Genomic DNA, 23,960 nt, shown 5'->3' with positions numbered 1-23,960 from the left:
AGAGGAAGAGGGCTGCCATAGAACTGTGATATAGAAGAGCATGGAATTATCTGTTTGTTTTTTTCTTTTTTCTTCTATGGATTCCTGTTGTTGTTTTCTCAGGACTTCTGAGACCACACTGTGCCTTCTTCAAGCTGATTGCCCAGTCATCAATATAACCACTTGGAATATAAAAAACAGTTCAAAGCTATCCTAGTTTACTGAGGAAAAATAAAGGAGGAACTTTCACCTACCTTCTTCTCCCAATTTTATCTTATTTTTCTTTCCTGTCTGTGACTTTTGGGTTGTAGAGGCTGTGACTTCCCTACTCTTCCTAATTCCTGTTTAACCAGGTCTTTCCCTTACACTATAATTTGGGACAGGAGAGTCCATCCTCCTATTTTTGAAGAGAGGTATACTATGTTTCTATTGAAAAATAACCTTTGTTTCCCCATGTTTGTGGAGACATCTTATCTCCCAGCCTTTTTTGGTGCATCTTTTGGTGCTTGTTAGTTTAATAAAGTGTTGGAAATCAAAACTGGTCTCTGGGAATATAATTTATAAGACACACTCCTGAGTAGAAGGAACATTTCCCCTTGGGATTCTGTAGAGAAGAGTTCTTAGTCACCAAATGCTTAAAGAGTTATTAAATTTGATAAGTTTTAAGTGGAGTAAGAATAGGTAACCACCTATTTTCCTTATGCTCAAGCCTGATCTTTTATGGATCAGCTTATTCTGAAGCTCTTCTACCTATATTGAGATATCCCTTGTCTCCAAGGATAACCTCTTATCCCATCCTTTTATTTCTCTCTATCAGTCATACTTACACTTCTTTTTGAAGATTAAAAAAAAAAATTGAATCTTTGCCATTGGATGATATTTGCAATTGGATGGATCCCAGAGATCCTCTTGTCCAATCTTGCATCTTGCACCTAGTTTAGAAATCTTTTCTTATACCCTATTTTAGTTTTTTTTTTTTTTTTTTTTAATACCAACAGTGAGTGAGAGAATCCTGCTGTATTACTTAACCAACCCATTCGATTGGGAGGTAGTTCTGATTAAATCTTTTGACCCAAAATCTCCTTCCTTGTAAATTCCCATTGGTCTTAATTCTGCCCTTTGGCATAGTGCTATGACAGCTATTATTAAAATATTTGAAGACAGCTATTATTCACTTCATCTTTTTTCTCTGGGTAAAACACATTACTTCCTTTAACCCATTGTATGATAAGATTTCAATGTTTTAGTAACTTTTCTAGTTTGTCATTGTCCTTATAAATATGATTTCCAAAGGAGATTACAGAACCATATCAAAAGGATCATACACTATGACCTATTTATACCTAGAATACAAGACTGATTCAATATTGGGAAAACTACTCGCATAATTGACCACATCAATAACAAAACCAACAAAAAATTATATGATTATCTCAATAGATGCAGAAAAAGCATTTGATAAAATACAACACTTATTCCTATTAAAAACAATAAGAGAGTATAGGAATAATAAATGGAACTTACCTTAAAACGATAAGTAATTTAACTGAAAATATCAGCAAGGATTATCTATAATGGACATAAGGCTTCTTGCTTATGTCCATTACAGATAATGCTTTAGCAGTAAGAGAAGAAAAAGAAATTAAAGCAATTATAAAGAACAGTGAAGATATAAAATTATCACTGCAGATGCTATGGTATGCTTCAAGAATTCTTGAGAATCAACTAGAAACTATTTGAAATAATTAACAACTTTAGTAAAGTTGCAGGATATAAAATAAATCTACATGACAAAGAGACCTGAGTTTCAATGGATAAATGATGGACAGAAACAGCTACAGCCAAAGAAGGAACACTGGGAAACGAATGTGAACTGTTTGCATTTTTGATTTTCTTCCCGAGTTATTTTTACCTTCTGAATCCAATTCTCCCTGTGCAACAGGAGAACTGTTCGGTTCTGCAAATATGTATTGTATCTAGGATATACTGCAACATATTTAACATATATAGGACTGCTTGCCATCTTGGGAGGGGGGGTGGAGGGAGGGAGGGAAAAAAACGAAACATAAGCGAGTGCAAGGGATGATGTTGTAAAAAATTACCCTGGCATGGATTCTGTCAATACAAAGTTATTATTAACTAAAATAAAATTTAAATTAAAAAAATAATAAATAAAATAAAATAAATCTACATAAAGCATTAGCATTTCTCTTTATTACCAACAAAGCCCAGCAGCAAGAGATAGAAATTCCATTTAAAATAATTGTACATGATATAAGATTGCCCATGAGTAGGCCAAGCCAATATAATGAAAATGACAGTTCTACCATTACTAGATTTGAATCCCAAAGATAAGTATTTTAAAAAAGGGAAAGGGGACCAATTTGTACAAAAATATTGTACAACATTGCAATATTATATGACGAAGAACTATGAATAATGATTTAGCTAATCTCAGCAGTACAAGGATCCAAGACAGTATCCAAAGGATTCATGATGAAACATGCTATTTATCTCTAGAGAAAAAACATAATTATCTGAATTCAGACTAAAATAGTCTCTTTCCTCCTACTGCCTTTCCCTCCTGCTTGCCTGCCTCTTTCCCCCCCTTTTTTCTTACTTTTCCACTTGTACAAAATGATGAATATGATATGTTTTACAAGATTGCACATGTATGAAAGGTTTTGCTATTGTCAGTGCTGAAAAATTACCCATGCATATAGCTTGTAAATAAAAAGCTATAATAAAAAAGAAAAAGAAAAGAAAAAAAATCATAATGTAAAAAAAAAAAAAAGATTGCACATGTATCTATATTTGATTGCTTACTATCTCAAGGACTGACGAAGGGAGGGGGGAGGGAAAGATAGAATTTGGAATGTGGGGAAAATGTTATTTAAAAATTATGACTCCCAAATTAATATGGCAGAAATTAGGCATTGACCCACACTTAACACCGTACACCAAGATAAGGTCAAAATGGGTTCATGACCTAGGCATAAAGAATGAGATTATAAATAAATTGAAAAAGCATAGGATAGTTCACCTCTCAGACCTGTGGAAGAGGAAGGAATTTATGACCAAAGAAGAACTAGAGATCATTATTGATTATAAAATAGAAAATTTTGATTATATCAAATTAAAAAGCCTTTGTACAAACAAAACTAATGCAAACAAGATTAGAAGGGAAGCAACAAACTGGGAAAACATTTTCATAGTTAAAGGTTCTGATAAAAGCCTCATTTTCAAAATATATAGAGAATTGACTCTAATTTAAAGAAATCAAGCCATTCTCCAATTGATAAATGGTCAAAGGATATGAACAGACAATTTTCAGATGATTAAATTGAAACTATTTCCATTCATATGAGTGTTCCAAATCACTATTGATCAGAGAAATGCAAATTAAGACAACTCAACCACTATACACCTCTCAGATTGGCTAAGATGACAGGAAAAAAATGATGATGAATATTTGAGGGGATGCAGGAAAACTGGGACACTGATACATTGTTGGTGGGGTTGTGAACGAATCCAACCATTCTGGAGAGTAATTTGAACTATACTCAAAAAGTTATCAAACTGCATACCCTTTGATCCAGCCATGTTACTACTGGGCTTATATCCCAAAGAGATACTAAAGAAGGGAAAGGGACCTGTATGTACCAAAATGTTTGTGGCAGCCCTTTTTGTAGTGTCTAGAAACTGGAAATTGAATGGATGCCCATCAACTGGAGAATGGCTGGGTAAATTGTGGTATGTGAATGTTAAGGAATATTATTGTTCTGTAAGAAATGACCAGCAGAATGAATACAAGAGGCTTGGAGAGACTTACATGAACTGATGCTAAGTGAAATGAGCAGAACCAGGAGATCATTATATACCTCAACAACAATACTGTATGAGGATGTATTCTGATGGAAGTGGATTTCTTTGACAAAGAGATCTAACTCAGTTTCAATTGATGAAGGATGGACAGAAGCAGCTACACCCAAAGAAAGAACACTGGGAAATGAATGTAAACTGTCTGCATTTTTGTTTTTCTTCCCAGGTTATTTTTTACCTTCTGAATCCAATTCTTCCTGTGTAACAAGAGAACTTCGATTTTGCACACATATATTGTATCTAGGATATACGGTGACATATTCAACATGTATAGGATTGCTTGCCATCTTGGGGGGGGGGGTGGAGAGAGAGAGGGGAAAAGTTGGAACAGAAGTGAGCGCAAGGGATAATGTAAAAAAATTACCCAGGCCTGGGTTCTGTCAATAAAAAGTTATAATGAAAAAGAAAAAATATATTAAAAAATAAGTTATTATTACTTATGTAGAGAGTTGGAAGGCTTAATAACCTCCTGTGTGCTAGTAAATGTTTATCAACCAAAAAAAAAACAATTATGACTCCCAGAACCAAACATAGTATTCAAGTTGGTTGAACCAATACATAGGTATAGTTATAATACTATTATTTCTCTTGATTTAGATACTGTTTGTTTAGCTATTTCTGTTAATGCAGCCTAATGATATATTGACTATTTTGGTCGCTATATCACGTTGGTGACTTAGATTAAGCTCAGCTAAAATCACTGGTTATTAAAACGAGTCTCCTGTATCTATTTCTAAGCTTGCTAACCTGAAGCAGACCAAACAATAAGAATTCAAAGACATATATAAGTTAAGCTTTCAAATCATAAATTATACTATACACATTTTTTCATTTAGGATATATGTATACATTTTTTTAATGTTGAAAAAGACAGAGCCTGGGGCTCTTGACTAGAAACTTCCAGATTCATAGATTCATTGAATGTCTGATCTGGCAGGAATTTCTGAGATCATTTAGCTTCTCTCCCACATTTTACAGTGGCTACAACAAAGACCAAGAAAAGAAACCTAGGTGTCTAGAAGCCAATGTATTATCTATCACAGGGATACTTAAGCCTTCCTCTACTGTTTGGAGTCAGTGAAGGGCTGTGATAGAACTAATATCAACCCACAACATGGATAAAGTCTCACCACTTCTTTCCTTCCTGCATATAGTAGTCCCAGGACCAGATTGCCTTCTGTTTTCCTGATAGTTTTTTTTTTTTTCCAACCAGAACATAGGCTTAGATCCTTTCTCTTGACTCCACCTCCCCTATAACCTCTGTCCCTTTGGCTATAAGATCTAGCAAATGGTTTCAGGCATCAGTGAATAAATATTGTAAAATTGTAAATTATCCACCATCTGATGAGACAGAGGATCCTGTGGAATTTGAGGGGGATGTGGAACCATAATATACTATTCTGAATTGTTTAGAAATGAAAATTATAGACCAGAATTATGACCTGCACAACAAAAATAATGAGCAGAACAGAAAAAACTTTTCAGTGGCAAACCTGATAGAGGATGGCAGGGGGAGGATAGAGACGGAGAGAAGAGAGAGGAGGAAAAAATGCAAATATAATAGATTGAGAATGGAAATACAGAAAAGTAAAGGGTAACTTAGAAGAAAATAAAAGATGTTCACTATATAAGCAAAATATATTGATCTCAAAGATAGGATGCACAAAAACAAGTCATCTAGAAGAACATCATAATACAAAAACTCTTACCACCACAATGAAGGAAATAAGTGAACATAGAAAATAAAATTTCAAGGGAAAGAATTCACAGATGATTTCCAGAAAAAAATCTAAGACTTCAAACTCCAAAGACAATTATATTCAATAATTCATTTGTTAAATTTAGCAATTCAGTTCAGAAACAAATTCTACAAATCTTGAGAAGACCTTTAAATATGAAGAATAAAAAATGTGTTCTGAAGAGCACTGGAGGTCAGGATGATGCCTAAGGTCAATGACCTATGTTGTAAATCCGAACATAATCATACAGGATAAAAAAATGGACAGTCAATAAGAGTTAGAAATAGTTTTAAAACAAAAAGCAGAATTAAAGAGATTTACTTCTTGAACACTTCAAACAATAAAATTTCCAAAGTGAATATATGCAGACAGCAATAGCAACAGTGATAACAGAAAAAATCACTAACAGACTTCTAAGGAGAAGGGAATAATAGAAGGGAAAACAGCAGTAGTAGGGGAAAGGTGTAATAAAAGGGGGAGGGTTGTTTGAAGGAGATGGTGATCAGAAGCAAAATACTAGGGAGGAAGGAAAAGGTGAAAGGAAAACTTAGAAAAGCATAACTTAGAGTAAATACGATGGCAGGAAATACAGAATTAGTTTAACTGTGAATATAAGTGGGATGAACTCTCCCAATAAAATTGAAGCAGATAGAAGACTGGATTAAAAGCCAGAAAACTACCGTGTTTCCCCAATAATAAGACCTATCCCGAAAATAAGCCCTCCCCTTATTATGTAAGATTCCTCTAAAAAACGCCCTCCCCCAAAAATAAGCCCTATTGAGATTGCTACTGTAGTGAAAGTGATTCCCTGTGCTACACGTTACATTACGGTACCCTCAAGGACCATTTGCACATGGAAGTCAATGACTACATTGAAAATAAAATGGAAAGAAATCAGCATGGAAACTTTGTGAAGCCCTGTCTGCAAGAAGTCGTGACTTGGGTGAAGAAGTCATGGGATAAAATTACTGACAGCTGTGTCGCCAAGGCACTACGAGCAGGTTACCTGGACAAGACATGTTCATTTAAAGAGAGCTATATTGCTGGACATAACAGATTGGGTCCACTTCTTCTGAAGGAAATAGAGGCGCAAGATATCCAGGATGGAATTCAGGTTATGGACACTTATGACGATGTTGTTAAAGAAGATGACATGATCGTTATTGAATAAAGGTACTTTTTTTTGTTCACATTTACCTGTTTATTAAAATTGCTGTCAATGTTCATTAAAATAAGCCCTCCCCTGAAAATAAGCCCTCTGGGGTTTTTCTGTCCCAAAAAAATTAATAAGACAGTGTCTTATTATCGGGGAAACACGGTACAATATGTTTACAAGTAACACATTTAAAGCAGAATGATACATACAGAGGAAAGGTAAGGGCTGGACCAGAATCTATTTTGCTTCAGGTGAAGTAAAAAAAGGGGTAGCAATCCTGATCTCAAATCATATAAAAGCAAAGATCCAATTAAAAGAGATAAGGAAATTATATCTTGCTTAAAGGACACCATAGACAATGAAGCAATAACAATACTAACCATATATGCACTATTTTGCTTCAGGTGAAGTAAAAAAAGCAGGGGTAGCAATCCTGATCTCAAATAAAAGCAAAGATCTAATTAAAAGAGATAAGGAAATTATATCTTGCTAAAGGATACCACAGACAATGAAGCAATATCAATATTAACCATATATGCACCAAGTGGTATAGTATCCAAATTCTTTGAGAAGTTTGAGAGATGCAAGAAGAAATAGATGGCAAAACTATATTAGTGGGAGATCTCAACCTTGCTCTCAGAACTAGATAAATTGAACCACAAAATAAGAAGTTAAAGAGGTAAGTAGAATGTTAGAAAAGTTAGGTATGCTTGAATATATTTAACATGTATTGGTCAACCTGCCATCTGGGGGAAGGGGTGAGGGAAAGGAGGGAAAAAGTTGGAACAAAAGGATTTGCTACTGTCAATGCTGAAAAATTACCTATGCATATATCTTATAAATAAAAAGCTACAAAAAAAAGTTAGGTATGATTTTTGGAGAAAATTGAATAGAGATAGAAAGGAGTTGACTTTTTTCTCGGCTGTTCATGGACCCTATACAAAAACTGATCATGTATTAGGGCATAAAAACTTCAAAATCAAGTGCAGAAAGGCAGGAATAGTAAATGCACTTTTTTTCAGATCATGATGCAATAAAAATGACATGCAATAAAAGACCAGGAGAAAATAGACCAAAAATTAATTAAAAATTAAATAATCTAATCCTAAAGAATGAATGAAACAACAAATCATAGACACAATAACAACATACCAAAATTTGTAGGACACAGCCAAAGCAGTTATTAGAAGGAATTTTATATATCTAGATGCTTACTTGCATAAAATAGAGAAAGAGAAGATCAATGAATTGGGCTTACAATTAAGCTAGAAAAAGAACAAATTTAAAACCTTCAATTAAATACCAAATTTGAAATTCCTCTGAAAATAAAAAGGGAGATTAATAAAATTGAAAAAAAAAACTATTGAATTAATAAATAAAACTAAGAACTAATTTTATGAAAAAAAAGATAAACCCTTAGTTAATTTGATTAGAAAAAAGAAAGAAAATCAAATTGTTATTCTCAAAAACTAAAAGGGAGAACTTTCCACCAATGAAAAGGAAATTAGAGCAATAGGAGTTATTTTGCCCTATATGCCAATAAGTTTGATAATCTAAGTGAAATGGAGAAATATTTACAAAAATATAAGTTGCTTAGATTAACAGAAAAAGAAATGATTTAAATAATCCCATTTTAGAAAAAGAAATAGAACAAGCTATTAACTCCCTAAGAAAAAAATCTCCAGGGCCAGATGTATTTACATTGAATTCTAGGAAACATTTAAATAATTCCAATACTATATTAAACTATTTGAAAAAATAGGGAAAGAAGGAGTCCTACCAAATTCCTTTTATGATACAGATAGGATGCTGATAGCTAAGCTAGGTAGGGTGAAAACAGAGAAAGAAAATTATAGACCAATTTCCCTTATGCATATTGATGCAAAAATGTTAAATAAAATATTAGCAATGAGATTACAGAAAGTCATCCCCAGGATAATACACTGTGACCAAGTAGGATTTATACCAGAAATTCAGGGCTGGTTCAATATTAGGAAAACTATTAGCATAATTGACTATATCAATAATCAGACTAACAAAAATCATATGATTATCTCAATAGATGCAGAAAAAACATTTGATAAAATCCCAATACCTATTCCTATTATAATCAGAGAGCATAGGAATAAATGGATTTTTTCTTAAAATGAGCAATAGCATCTATTTAAAACCATCAGCAACCATCATATGTAATGGAGACAAACTAGAACCATTTCCAATAAGATCAGAAGTGAAACGAGATTACTCACTATCATCATTACTATTCAATATTGTATTAGAAATGCTAACTTCAGCAATAAGAGTTGAGAAAGAGATTCAAGAAATTAGAGTAGGTAATAAGGAAACCAAATTATCACTCTCTGCAGATGATATGATGGTATACTTGGAGAACTCCAGAGATTCTACTAAAAAGCTATTAGAAATAATCCACACTTTTAGCAAAGTTGCAGGATACAAAATAAAACCACATAAATCATCAGCATTCTTATATATCATTAACAACATCCAACAGTTAGAGTTACAAAGAAAAATTCCATTTAAAGTAACTGCTGAAGAGAAGATCTAATTCAGTTCCAGTTGAACAATGATGGACAGAAGCAGCTACACCCAAAGAAAGAACAATGGGAAATGAGTGTAAACTGTTTGCATTTTTGTCTTTCTTCCCAGGTTATTTTTACCTTCTGAATCCAATTCTTCCTGTGCAACAAGAAAACTGTTTGGTTTTCACACATATATTGTATCTAGGATATACTTTTTAAAAAAATAATAACTTTTTATTGACAGTATCTAGGATATACCATAACATATTTAACATGTATAAGACTGCCTGCCATCTAGGGGAGGGGGTAGAGGGAAGGAAGGGAAAAATTGGAACAGAAGTGAGTGCAAGGGATAATGTTGTAAAAAATTACCCAGGCATATGTTCTGTCAATAAAAAGTTACAATTTAAAAAAATAATAAAGTAATTGCTGATAGTATAAAATATTTGGGAATCTATCTGCCAAGAGAAAGTTAGGAACTATATAAGCAAAACTACAAAACACTTTCCACACTAACTCAGATCTAACTAATTGGAAAAATATTAAGTGCTCTTGGATAGGGCGAGCAAATATCATAAAGATGACAATACTACCTATACTAACATATTTACTTAGTGCTATACCAATCAGATTCCCAAGAAACTATTTTAATGACGTAGAAAAAGTAACAAAATTCATCTGGAAGAACAAAAGATCAAAACTTTCAAGGGAACTAATTTAAAAAAATCAAATGAAGGCGGCCCAGTTGTACCTGATATAAAACTATATTATAAAGCAGTGGTCACTAAAACCATTTGGTATTGACTAAGAAATAGACTAATCAGTGGAATAGGTTAGGTTGACAGGACAAAATAGTCAATAACTATAGCAATCTAGTGTTTGACAAACCCAAAAGACCGCAGCTTTTGGGATAAGAATTCACTGTTTGACAAAATGGCTGGGAAAATTGGAAATTAGTATGGCAGAAACTAGGCATTGACCCACACTTAACACCGTACACCAAGATAAGGTCAAAATGGGTTCATGATCTAGGCATAAAGAATGAGATTATAAATAAATTAGAAGAGCATAGGATAGTTTACCTTAGATCTGTGGAGGAAGAAGGAATTTGTGACCAAAGAAGAACTAGAGATCATTATTGATCACAAAATAGAAAATTTTGATTATATCAAACTGAAAAGCTTTTGTACAAACAAAACTAATGCAGACAAGATTAGAAGGGAAATAAAAAACGGGGAAAACATTTTTACAGTCAAAGGTTCTGACAAAGATCTCATTTCCAAAATAGAGAATTGACTCTTAATTTATAAGAAATCAAGCCATTCTTCAATTGATAAATGGTCAAAGGATATGAACAGACAACTTTCAGATGAAGAAATTGAAACTATTTCTAGTCATATGAAAAAGTGCTCCAAATCACTATTGATCAGAGAAATGAAAATTAAAACAACTCTGAGATACCATTACACACCTCTCAGATTGGCTAAGATGACAGGAAAAAATGGTGAATGTTGGAGGGGATGTGAGAAAACTACACTGATACATTGTTGGTGGAATTATGAATACATGCAGCCATTCTGGAGAACGATTTGGAACTATGTTCAAAAAGTTATCAAACTGTGCATATCCTTTGATCCAGCATTGTTACTACTGGGTTTATATCTCAAAGAGATATTAAAGAAGGGAAGGGTACCCACATGTGCCAAAATGTTTGTGTCAGCCCTTTTTGTAGTGTCTAGAAAATGGAAATTGAATGGATGCCCATCAATTGGAGAATGGCTGAATAAGTTGTGGTATATGAATGTTATATAATATTATTGTTCTATAAGAAATGACCAGCAGAATAATTTCAGAAAGGCCTGGAGAGACTTACATGAACTGATGCTAAATGAAAAGATCAGGACCAGGAGATCATTTATACTTCAACAACAATACCATATTATGATCAATTCTGATGGATGTTGCTCTCTTCAACAATGAAATGAACTAAGTCAGTTCCATTTGTTCAATAATGAATAGAACCAGCTACACCCAGCAAAAGAATTATGGGAAATGAGTGTGAACCATTATATAGCATTTTCATTCTCTCTATTTTTGTCCATTTGCATTTTTGATTTCCTTCACAGGTTAATTGTACATTATTTCAAAGTCCGATTCTTCTTGTGCAACAAAATAACTGTGTAGATATGTATATACATATTGTATTTAACACATACTTTAATATATTTAATGTGTTTTGGTCTACCTGCCATTTGGGGGAGGGGATAGAGGGAGGGAGGGGAAAAATTGTAACAAAAGGTTTTGCAATTGTCAATGCTGAAAAATTACCCATGCATTTTTCTTGTAAATAAAAAAGTATAATTTAAAAAAAAGAAATATTAGCTTTGGCAATAAGAAAAGAGATTAAAGGAATTAGAGTAGGCCATAAGGAAACCAAATTATCACTCTTTGCAGATATGATTGTTATACTTAGAGAATCAACTAAACTACTAGAAACAATTCACAACTCAGCGAAGTTGCAGGATACAAAATAAATCCACACAAGTCATCAGCATTTTTATATAGTACCAGCAAAGCCTTGCAACAAGAAATACAAAAAGAAATTCCATCCAAAAGAGCTGTTATAAAGTATTTGGGAATCTATCTGCCAAGGGAAAGTCAGGAACTATATGAACACAACCACAAAACACTTTCAAAACAAAGTCAGATCATTAATCAGTTGGAAAAATACCAAGTGCTCATGGGAGCCAAGTGAATATAATAAAAATGACAATACTACCTAAATTAATCTTATTTAGGCACTTATTTAGTGCTATACCAATCAAACTCCCAAGAAATTATTTTACAGACCTAGAAAAAATAATAAAGTTCATCTGGAAAAACAAAAGGTCAAGAATTTCAAGGGAATTAATGAAAAGAAAAGGAAATGAAGGTGGCCTAGCTGTATCAGATCTAAAACTATGTTATAAAGCAGCAATCATTAAAACCATTTGGTACTGGCTAAGAAATAGAGAAGTTGATCAATGGAATAGGTTAGGTTCACAGAACAAAATAGTCAATAACTATAGCAATCTAATGTTTGACAAATTCAAGACCCCAACTTTTGGGATAAGAACTATTTGACACTATTGAACTATTAGGGAAAGTTAATACTGAATTTTTTGTCTATCTCATGTTATAAAATAAAAGTTTATTCTGCATTCTGTTAGAATTTAGCTCTAAAATATAATAACAATTCATGTTTATAATTATGACACTGTAGCACATCAAGACCCTAATCAGACAAATTTTTTATTTGGTGGCCATAGAACTAAGAATATGGTAAGAATAAGAATATTCTTAGTTCTTATAACTTGAAAGGTTCGGGATAACTTTCTGCTAGTTGATCTTAATCTTTCCAATTTGAATAGTTTGAGCAGTGTTTTAATCAATTAGATGTCATTAGTTTATTTCTTCCACAGCTGAGTTCCTTATTAGAACAAGAAGCTGTGTGAAAAAATGACAAGTCCTTCTCAGTATAGAGTTCTGTGGGGGGAAATTAGGTACATAAAATAGAAAATACAGATTACTGATTTGTAAAAGGGAATTTTCAGTGGGGAGAAGATTGCATTTAATTTAGATTTTGAAGAATTAAAAAAACTTAATACAAAGAGAAAAAAAAGAACTATTTGACAAAAACAGCTGGGGAAATTGGGAACTAGTATGGCAGAAACTAGGCATTGACCCATATCTAATACCACATAGCAAGATAAGATCAAAATGGATTCATGATTTAGACATAAAGAATGATATTATAAACAAATTAAAAGAACATAGGTTAGTTTACTTCTCAGATTTGTGGAGAAGGAAGGAATTTGTGTCCAAAGAACTGGAACTCATAATTGAACACCAAATAGATAATTTTGATTATATTAAATTAAAAGTTTTTGCACAAATAAAACGAATACAGACTAGATTAGAAAGGAAGCAATAAATTGGAAAAACTTTTACATTTAAGCGTTCTGATAAAGGCCTCATTTCTATTTTTTAAAATAACTTTTTATTGATAGAACACATGCCAGGATAATTTTTTACAGCATTATCCCTTGCATTCACTTCTGTTCCGATTTTTCCCCTCCCTCCCTCCACCCCCTCCCCCAGATGGCAAGCAGTCCTTTACATGTTGAATAGGTTACAGTATATCCTAGATACAATATATGTGTGCAGAACCGAATAGTTTTCTTGTTACACAGGGAGAATTGAATTCAGAAGGTAGAAATAACCCTGGAAGAAAAACAAAAATGCAAGCAGTTTATATTCATTTCCCAGTGTTTTTTCTTTGGGTGTAGCTGCTTCTGTCCATCTTTGATCAATTAAAGCTCTCTTTATCGAAGAGATCCACTTCCATCAGAATACATCCTCAAACATTATTGTTATTGAGGTATATAATGATCTCCTGGTTCTGCTCATTTCACTTAGCATCAGTTCATGTAAGTCTCGCCAGTCTTCTCTGTATTCATCCTGCTGGTCATTCCTTACAGAACAATAATATTCCATAACATTCATATACCACAATTTACTCAACCATTCTCCAATTGGTATCTCTTTGGGGTATAAACCCAGTAAGGCCTCATTTCTAAAATATATGAAGAACTGACTTAAATTTATAAGAATTCAAGCCATTTCTGATCTTGATAAATGGTCAAAGGATATGAACAGACAATTTTCAGATGAAATTAAAACCATTTCTAATCATATGAAAAGATACTCTAATTCACTATTGATCAGAGAAATGCAAATTAAGACAACTCTGAGATATACTACACATCTTTCAGATTGGCTAAGATGACAGGAAAAGATGATAATTGTTGAAGGGGATGTGGGAAAACTGGAACACTAATACATTGTTAGTGGAACTGTGAATGGATCCAGCCATTCTGAAGAGCAATTTGGAACCATGCTCAAAAAGTTATTAAATTTTGCATACCCTGATTTCCAGTGTTTCTACTGGACTTGTATCCCAAAGAGATCTTAAAGGAGGGAAAGGGACCCACATGTGTCAAAATGTTTGTGGCAGTCCGTTTTGTAGTGGCAAGAAACTGGAAACTGAGTGGATGCCCATCAGTTGGAGAATGGCTGAATAAGTTATAGTATATTAATGTTATGGAATATTATTGTTCAATAAGAAATGATTAGGAGGATGATTTCAGCGAGGCCTGGAGAGACTTACATGAACTGATGCTAAGTGTAATGAGCAAAACCAGGAGATCATTGTACACGGCAACATCAATATTATACAATGATCAATTCTGACAAATGTGACTCTTTCCAACAATGAGATGATTGAGGCCAATTCCAATGAATGAAGAGAGCCATCTACACCCAGAAAGAGAGGACTATGGGAATTGAATGTGGATCACAACATAACATTCTCACTCTTTTTGATGTTGTTCACTTGCATTTTGTTTTCTTACTCATTTTTTCTTTTTTGATCTAATTTTTCTTGTGAAACAAGAAAATTGTATAAATATGTTTACACATATTGGATTTGACATATATATTTTTTTATAGCTTTTTATTTACAAGATATATGCATGGATAATTTTTCAGCATTGACCCTTGTGAAATTTTCTGTTCCAACTTTTCCCCTCCTTCCCCCACCCCTTCCCCCAGATGACAGGTAGATCAATACATGTTAAATATGTTAAAGTATATGTTTAACATATATTTTAATATATACAGCATATATTGGACTGTTTGCCATCTAGGGGAGGGGGTGGAGAGAAGGAAGAGAAAATCTGAAACACAAGGCTTTGCAAGGGTCAATGTTGAAAAATTATCCATGCATGTTTTTACAATAAAAAGCTTAAAAAAAAAAAGAATTCCAAAACAAAAGAAAACAAAGAGAGACTTCTTTCTAACGGTAGATAAGGAGTCAAAGGTGAAGGCAGAAATCTGAGAAAATAATGAAGCCAAAAGGACATTACAAACAGAACCTGTCAACATGTTGCCTACAAGGGGATTAGTGCTTCTTTTGGGGACTATATTACAACACAGTGGGATATCTAAAGGGGGGAAGAAGAGTAGCAGAATAGAGAGGAATGAGTGATTGATGCCCCAGGGTCAAATTAAGGAGAGGAAGATGACCTCTGTAGTCATAGAAAAGGGAGTGGGAAGAGGTGGAGGGGAAGATTAAAAAGTGGAGGAAAAGGAAGGTGGCTTTTCTTTGGAAATAGAAGAGGCTTCATTGACAAATGCTCTTTAGTAGAGAGAAATGGTTGGTGAAAGGATATGAGGACCTTACACTATATGAGGCCTGGGGGAACTGGTGCTTGTAAAATCTACTTCTGGGAGGACAGTGAGAGAAATGTTTATTAGTAACCAATAGTTTGGGCAGATTTAGAGCTTTTCCTTCTTTCAAAGTCCTGATTTTTGAAAAGGTTTGTTTCTTGAAGGACATTAATGATAATGAAATTGGACATTAATTTTTTTCTTCAAGATTCCATCCTGGTGGAAGCTATTGTATTCTGCTCAGACTTGGAGGGTGGGGATGTTATTCTGAATAAGTAGCCCAAAGCTGTGGGTGGTCTGGTATAGAGATAGATTCTCTGTCCAAGGATGACATGATGTCATTCTAAGCCATTCACTTTGTTTATTTATTTTTTTAAGCCATTCATTTTCAAGTAGCTCACCTTTCATTATGTAATGCACTCAGAGTTAACTGCCACCCCTTAGGAACACCTATTCTTTGAAGAGTACATAAAAGATCAATCTGCTGCCATGATTGTCTTTGGCCTAAGAGAGATGTCCAGATGACCATGCTTTTATTAATAATCTCCTGGCCTTATTAATAAAATTATTAAATTATCCAGAATTTCTCAAACTTTTTAAATCATTACAGGAGAACTATAATTCCTAGGCAAAACTGGCACCCTAAAGGACTTGGAGAGAATGATCACTGAGAAATTTCCAGGCAAATGTAAGGAGAGGTGGAGGTGTGGAAGGTCAAAAAGAATTGGCATAAATCAGTAGTGGGCTGTATAATCAGGGATGTTGTGGGAGAGGGACCCCACCATATTGCAGTGTATTCTCTGACACATGCAATAAGTGGCATTATTGATTTTTTTTTTTTTTGTCCATGAAAGGAAGATAAAAGAAAAATGGCCTGCTCTTAAGTGGGAGCAGGGAGCAGATAAAGGTTTTATATACATTTGCATGGGAATATGAGCAGTATTCATAGAGATAGTGGGACTATTGGGAATCAAACTATGAGAGTTAATTGATGAAGCTCTGTAGACACTGGAAAAACTATAGCATTTAGGAGAATATAGTGTGTATATACACATATATATGTATACATACATACATATGTATACATATATTTACATAAATAGACAATAATAGACATAGCCAGATAAGAAATGTGCTTTGGTTATTTTAATCAGATATACATTTAAAATTTAATTTATAAACTTAAAGCCTATGCTAGTAAAGTACTGCTGAAAGGACTTTCAAACACTTATTACCCCTTATTGTTTAAGGTAAAGAGGACCCCATCACCAGAATGATGTGTTTATCATTTTACAATTAGAAAAGAAAGGTCATTTTACTGATAAGAAAAAAGCAAGCTTTTAAAAATATATATTTATTTTAATGGCATAATATTGTTTTTTCTAATTACAAGTAAAGATGGTTTTATACATATATTTTTGTAAGATTTTAAGTTCCAATTTTTTTCTCTCTTCTCTTACCTCCTCCCTCCCCAAGACAGCAATCTGATATAGGTGTATATACACACACACACACACACACACACACATATATATATATTCAATCAATTTTTAACATTTCCATATGAGTCATGTTGGGAAAGAAAAATCAGAACAAAAGGGAAAAAATACAAGAAATTTTCTATGATCGGGGCAGGTGAATGGTGGAAGTTTGTTATTGCAATACTGACTCTATTAGTTTGTTATTGCAAAACTGAATCTATTAGTTAATACTAAGGCATACAGATTTTCTTCACTTACTTCAATCTAAACAACATATAGTTTTAGACTGAATCTATGGTTATATCTGAACAGATAAGGAAATTCAGCTATTTTAAGAGAAATAAAAGAATTTTGCAAAACTATGCTAAAAAAAATACTAAGGCATAATGTAACAGTGGAAAAGATCTATAAATTACTGTAAGTCAGAAAAATCTTGCTGCTTTGATCTGAATCTGAAGTCATTCCATGGCTTAAGCAAAAGTTCGATTAGTGCTTGAATTTATATGTAAAAGACTTAAGTTCTTAAAGTATTTCATTCTTTCACAATGATATGGGAAGAATTAGACAAAGGTAAAGAAGCTTATGAAAAGAAAAAATGGAAATCTGTTAATTTGTGTGGTTAAAGTCCGGAACCTCTTTTGTTTATATTTTAAGGAACAGAATTTCAGTTATTTTGGTGTAATGTAACTTATAAGTTATCTTTTCTTATCCTAACAAGAAATCTGATTTTGATTAGTTTTATTATTTAATCTAAAATTAGAACCTGTGTGTAAAACATGTCCTGAAATGAACACAAAGTACTCAAGAGTTATACTAAACAAGTTCCTGTTGTTTTAAACGCATCAAAGAATAGTCTGTATTTGTGTCCATTTGAACATGGTTAATAACTGAACATGTTTTATTAATTCATTATATATAAGCTGTTTTCTGTATATAACTTCAGATTATTATGTTTACTCATCCCATCACAAATCTTTTCTTGTTCTTATGAGGCAAATAATGTTGAACATAGGGAGGAAAAAGCATCATAAGGAGTACTGGTAGCTATGTATTCATAGATGGGAACAAATCCTGAAACTATCTCCTATTCCTAAAAGGGAAATTAGCAATTAAGGAAGCAACAGTATGAGATGATTTATACATCAAAAAAATTTATCCTATATATTCCATTGAGCATGCCCTAATAACAAATCTGAGAATGCTCATGTAATGATAATAAATTTTAGAAACTGGGTTTAGGATTTTACATATAAAGTTGCATTGATATTATAAAGAATATAGAAATAACAAGTGGTATGTCATAACTAAAGTTTTCTAAAGCTTCAAGTAAATTATGAGTACATAAATTTGATGTTTTTATGGCTTTATTGTTAATGAGACTCAAAACCATGAGGCTTGAACTGGTTCTTCACATATGATCTAATTATTGGAAAAATCAAATTTAGAAAAGAATGTACTAAATGTTTTGAGATATATTTTTAAAAAGATTTTCTTAGAATTATCTAAAATTTTGCAGGTGACTTGGATCCAGAGAAGCAAATGCACTGAAAAGAGACCATTCCAGTGCTACCTGAGGTCTATTTTGAGATGTTCAGGGCAAGATATTTCCAGGGATCAAATATGGGACAACTGCAACTCAAGAAGAAATGTGCTAATTAAGTGAATTTTAGGAGTAGGTTACAATTTACAAAGGGGATTGTTGTTATTTGATATGGGTGATCATTATTGTATTGCTTTTGCTTTTTGTTTCATAGTATTTATGTTTACTGAGTTTTCTTAGTGACTTTGTTGATATGTATATCTCTCTCCTTTAAAATTATTACATGGTGTGCCCTTTAAGTAGTTTCATCTCTAACATGCCTTAAGTTTACATATAAGGCCTACATAAGGCTTGTCTCCTTGGGTGATATATGAGATTATGACTAAGTATTCAATTTTATGACATTGATGGGAATGAATTTGGGAATAAAGATAATATATGAGGTTGAATGTGGTGCTAAACAATATATAAATGTTTTGTTGTTTAGTCATTGATGTTTATGTGGTTAGCACCAAATGGCAGAAGTGCTGAAAGTTATATTGACTCAATTACCCATAGTTTCCAGCCCTGCTAATCAAATAGTATTGGGGGAAGTGTAGGGAAGGAAACATCAAGTCTGTAATTTTTGTATTTCTTGCTCTTTGTAACACACCCCTTTCTGTAAATTGTCATGTTCTTGAAATTCAAGGTTCCCATCTTTTTATTCAGTTGAATTTATCTGGATTATTTTAAAGTTACCTATAAAAACTATTCCCACCTTGAAGCCATTGCTGATTTCCATTGTTGCTATCTTGATATATTTATAACAAAATACTTAGAATTCCCTTTGTTCAGAGTTTCGCTTTGCTAATCAGGATGAAAGCCCAAATGAAGAATTTTCCTTTCAACAAATCTTATTAACTAATTAGCTGAAAGGAAAAAAGAGGAGGAAGAAATATAGAACTTGATTTTTAAAAAACAGGAAAAATATGAATAAATAAAACCCTAAATGGAAAAAAGTTTTCAAAATGGAAGACAGTCTGATCAGAGGTGAGAGGTAGAGGACTAGTAAGAACAAGGTATCCTTTAAAAAAAGATTAAAGTACCTGAAGGAATATAATATTGTGTTTACAGCAGACGAGGGACCTTGAAACTGAATAGCAGAGATAACATTAATGCATCTAGGATAAGAAGGGAAGTTGTCAAATAGGGAAAAAAATTCTTTGTTTCAAATTTCTCTGATAAGGGTTTGGTATCCAAGTTATATAACAATTAATATATACACACATACATATATGTATGTATAAAACACTCGCATATAAAGTATGTATAAAACATTAGCAGCCATTCCCCATAGTCAAATGATATAAACAAAAGTTCTCAAAAGAAGAATTGCAATGTGCTCATAATCATATGGAAAATGCTACAAATTGCTAATAATAAGAAAAATGCAAATCAAGATAATCCTGAGGTTTCATTTTATACCCTGTAATTTGATAAAATTAAAAGAAGTGGTAATATGGAGGTGTGAGAAATAAGGATTGAGAGATCCCCTGGCCAGTGCCGCACATTCTTTGTGAAAGAATTCACAATCCTAATTCAGGGAGCAAAAATGGGTTTGTTACACTGAGAAACAACTTTCTTAGTGGGCTAAATCCTGTTAGGATTTTTAGCAAAGGTTTGGGGTGGAACTTTTGATTATATTGGGTTTTTGTGACCAGAAGGTAGGGAGAGATCTCCAGATGAATTTGAGGGACACATTTTCAAAATTTCAATGGTGATTATGCCCCAGGCCAAGATCTCCAATTGAATTGTAAGTGGAGATCGCTGTGGGAATTTCCCCTAGTAACAGGAGGGTGGGGCTCTTCCCAGAGGTCCGGAGGCATTGAGATTTTAGGGTTCTGTAACCCAGGCCACCCCTGCAAAGATCAGGGGGACATGGTTCCTATTATATCAGTAACAAGTCAATGTTGGAGGGATTGTGGAAAGCTAGCTACACTAATGCATTGTTGGTGGAGTTGTGAAATGGTTTGACCATTTTGGAAAGCAATTAAGAATTCTTAAAAAAAAAAAAAATCACTAAAATGTCCATAACCTTTCTGTCAGAGATGCCACTATTGGACTAAGATTCCAAGGAATTCATCAATAAGAAAAAGACCTATATACTCTAAAATATTTATATCAGCATTAATAGATGCTCATCAGTTGGAGAATGTCTAAATAAATTGTGATATTTGATTATAATGGAATATTACTGTACCATAAATAATAATGTATATGATGAATTCAGAGAAGCATGGTAAGAGCTATATAAAGTAATGCAGAATGAAGTAAGGCAAAAAAAAAAAAAACCAATATATACAATAACTAATAATTTAAATACAACACAAAAAGAACTGAATTTTGCAAAATCATAAAGAGTAAGCAGAGGTTAAAAGAAAGGATATGAGAAGATAGCTACACACAAATTGTAGATATTTTTAGACTTTTTCAATGAATACAATCAACTATGCTGATTTTAATTTTGTTATGCCACAACATAGAGGCAAATTGAGAAATGTTAATTTTTAATTGGAGAATTTATTGAAAGTCGACTGACCACATGGGATTCTTATCCAGATTGTGTGGTGGTTAAACAAAAGGTTTTTATAGGCTGTGTGGAAGCAGGGTAGACAGAAGACAGACAACCAGTTAGTCTACTTCCTCATCTGACAGCTTTGTAGTTGTTTGCTATCTTTAAGGAAATACTTCAAAGACAAGGACAGGGAGACAGAGGTCTTGGATGAGGTTTCTGTTGCTATTATAATGCCTTGGAAGGCTTTGACAGAAAAGGAAACTCTTTTTAGGTATGCAAAAGGAGTTTGGGATTGCTGGGTCAATTTAAGTTAGGGATTTTCAAACCTAGTTCCTCAAACCCAGTTTTCCTGGTGGGAGGAGAAGGGCCGTTGGGGCTATGGTCTATAGTCCAGGTTTTATCAATTCTTCATCCTTTTTTTTTTTTTTTTTTTTGTCTTTAAAAATACTACCTTTGGAAAAAGCAGAGGAGGAAGGATTTAGTTCCCCTGTTTCCTGGAGTCAGGAGAGGGATTGTGGACAACTCAAGGTCCATCTGCCCCTCACCCTCTTCTCCCCTTTTCCCATCCCACCTCCCTCCCCACCCCCCATTTTTTTTTTTAATCCCTCTCTCCTCTCCAATTGTTCTCTTCCTTAACCCTCTCCCTTTACTTGTTTGATGAGGATCCTGTCTACTTTGTTTTTGGAAAACAGAACATTGTCACTTGTCTAGCAGAATACAGGGAGGATTCAAAATATATAACAATAAATTACCAGTTCAAGAAAAGATATATAATAGTAGTAGTAGAATAATATAGTAGAAGAAATTATATTCATGAGTGTCCATCTTTTCTTTACTTGAAGATTGTTCTTTCATTCTGTACTGCACACTTTTTTTTACTTTATTCTTTTTATCCCCCCCCCCCCACCTAGATAAAAGGGTATATAGGAGGCTATAGTTAAGTAAGGATATATTTGTATAGATAGATATACATGACTAGGGGAGTCCCAAAATTCTCTAAAACTCTTTGAAGGACAGATTCTCCTTGAATCCTGGCCTCTGTAAAAGACCCCTGATCAAGAGAAACAGGACAAACAGCTTCATCCTATCATTCTGAGAGACGAGCACCACCCCTATTGATAACACTCACTACTGATTAAGCTTCCCATTGAATTAAAGATCAACCCTAGAAACACTCATTAAATTCTATTCAAATTCCAGCTCAAGCTAAAACCAGCCCTCATCAAGAGCAAACCCTAGCTTGTAGCCAAGGCTTCTATTATAAAAAGAGCCAACTTGGGGCTCAGCCCTTGCAGAGGACCTAAGATGCCATTCCTGGCAACCTCTGCCTGCTGAAATGATATTCTCTTTCAGCATTACCCTCTCTTTATCTCCCTCACCTATTTCCCTAATAAGACTTCATATCTCTCTGTGGGGATTTCTCTATTAGAAACTTTACTTCTTTGCCGGGACTTTGCCACTAAGGAATTTAGTCTTTCTATTCACGCATTACAAAGGCTGACTTCCCAATGCCAATAATAAGCTTCTTTTTATCAGTCTAGCTTTTCGGGTTCATAAATTCCTCTATGAAGGACCTCTGTACCACCAGAAGGGGGTTCCCAAAACTCCCTACTTTGTGCCAAATCCTAAGGGAATTTAGGGGAGCCAAACCTCTTCATTTGGTTCCCTGAACCCTGAACTTGCCACTAACCTCATCATTTAACTCCCTGACCACCAGGAACCCCGAAATCTAGATCTCATCATACACAGACACACATACATACATAACACCCCCCCCACACACACATATCTTTCCTATTCCTGTTAACTCTTTACTCTTTGCTCCTTAACTTGTCTTGATATTCCTTAACTTCCCCTCTCCCATTAATCCCCGCCCTTGTTTTCTTCCTCCATCTTTTGCTTCTCCCTTCTCCCATTCCTTCCCACTATTTCTTTATAGATTTTGGAGGGTACTATGCCCTTCATGGTATATAGGTAGTGTTGCCTATTTAACTCATTCCCAGTGTGAATAAATAGGCTTTCCACAATGAACTCTTCCCCATCTCTAATACCTCTGTGCCTATTCTTCTTCTGACTCCATTTGTAAAACATAATTACTATTTTTACCTTTAACTCTGCCCCAATCTTTCTTTTGAGCTCCCCAATTGCTGATATCAATCTCAAATATATGGTATATATTTCCATGTAAAAAACACAATTTGTCCATGTTTAGTTCCTTGAAATTATCTTTGATATTGGTTCTTATATGTTAAATTTTTTATTGAGTTTGGTTGAAAGAAAATCCTGAAAATCTGTGAGTTCATTGAATGTTCTTTTTTTTCATTCACTATTATAGATAATTTTGTTGGATATGATATTTTTGGCTGATGGCCTAATTCTTTTGATTGCTGGTATATATGATTCCAGGACCTGTGGTCTTTTATTGTGGCTGCTGATAAATCCTGTACAATTCTAATTGTAGTTTCAGTATATTTGAATTGTTTTTTTCTTGCTTCTTGAAGGATTTTCTCTTTAATCTGGGGTTTCAAAATTCAGCAATAATATTCCTATGTGTTTCCCACAGAAGATTTCTCTGAAGTGGTGATTAGTGGTTTTTTTCTATTTCTACTTTCCCTATATATTCTATCACTCCAGAACAATTTTCTTGGATGATTTCTTGCATTATTGTGTCAAGATTCTTTTTTTGGTCACAGCTTTCAGCTCCTCCAATTATTCTTATATTTTCTCTTCATCTGTTCTCCAGATCTGTTGCTTTTCTAAGATGTTTCATATTCTGTTCTATTTTTTCCATTCTTCATATTTTGTTTTGTTATTTCTTG

The 23,960-nt window shown here is 33.6% G+C and overlaps 1 protein-coding gene across 3 annotated transcripts in view; it reads left to right on the top strand.

Moving 5' to 3' along the window:
• Window positions 1-517, top strand: part of STAG3 (stromal antigen 3) — a 35,900-nt gene extending 35,383 nt beyond the window's left edge. For all 3 annotated transcript variants that reach the window (XM_051996034.1, XM_051996033.1, XM_051996032.1), the window contains one exon: window positions 103-517. Coding sequence is in view for 1 of the 3 variants with exons in the window: in XM_051996033.1 (XP_051851993.1) it covers window positions 103-111 (9 nt within the window). In the remaining 2 variants the exon portion in view is untranslated. The remainder of the gene's footprint in view (window positions 1-102) is intronic.
• The last annotated feature ends 23,443 nt before the right edge of the window (window positions 518-23,960 follow it).

Source organism: Antechinus flavipes, chromosome 4 (genome assembly GCF_016432865.1).
Source record: "Antechinus flavipes isolate AdamAnt ecotype Samford, QLD, Australia chromosome 4, AdamAnt_v2, whole genome shotgun sequence".
Taxonomy (NCBI): Eukaryota; Metazoa; Chordata; class Mammalia; order Dasyuromorphia; family Dasyuridae; genus Antechinus; species Antechinus flavipes.
Note: the sequence above shows the minus strand (reverse complement) of the source record. Positions and strands in the feature narration are given on the sequence as shown.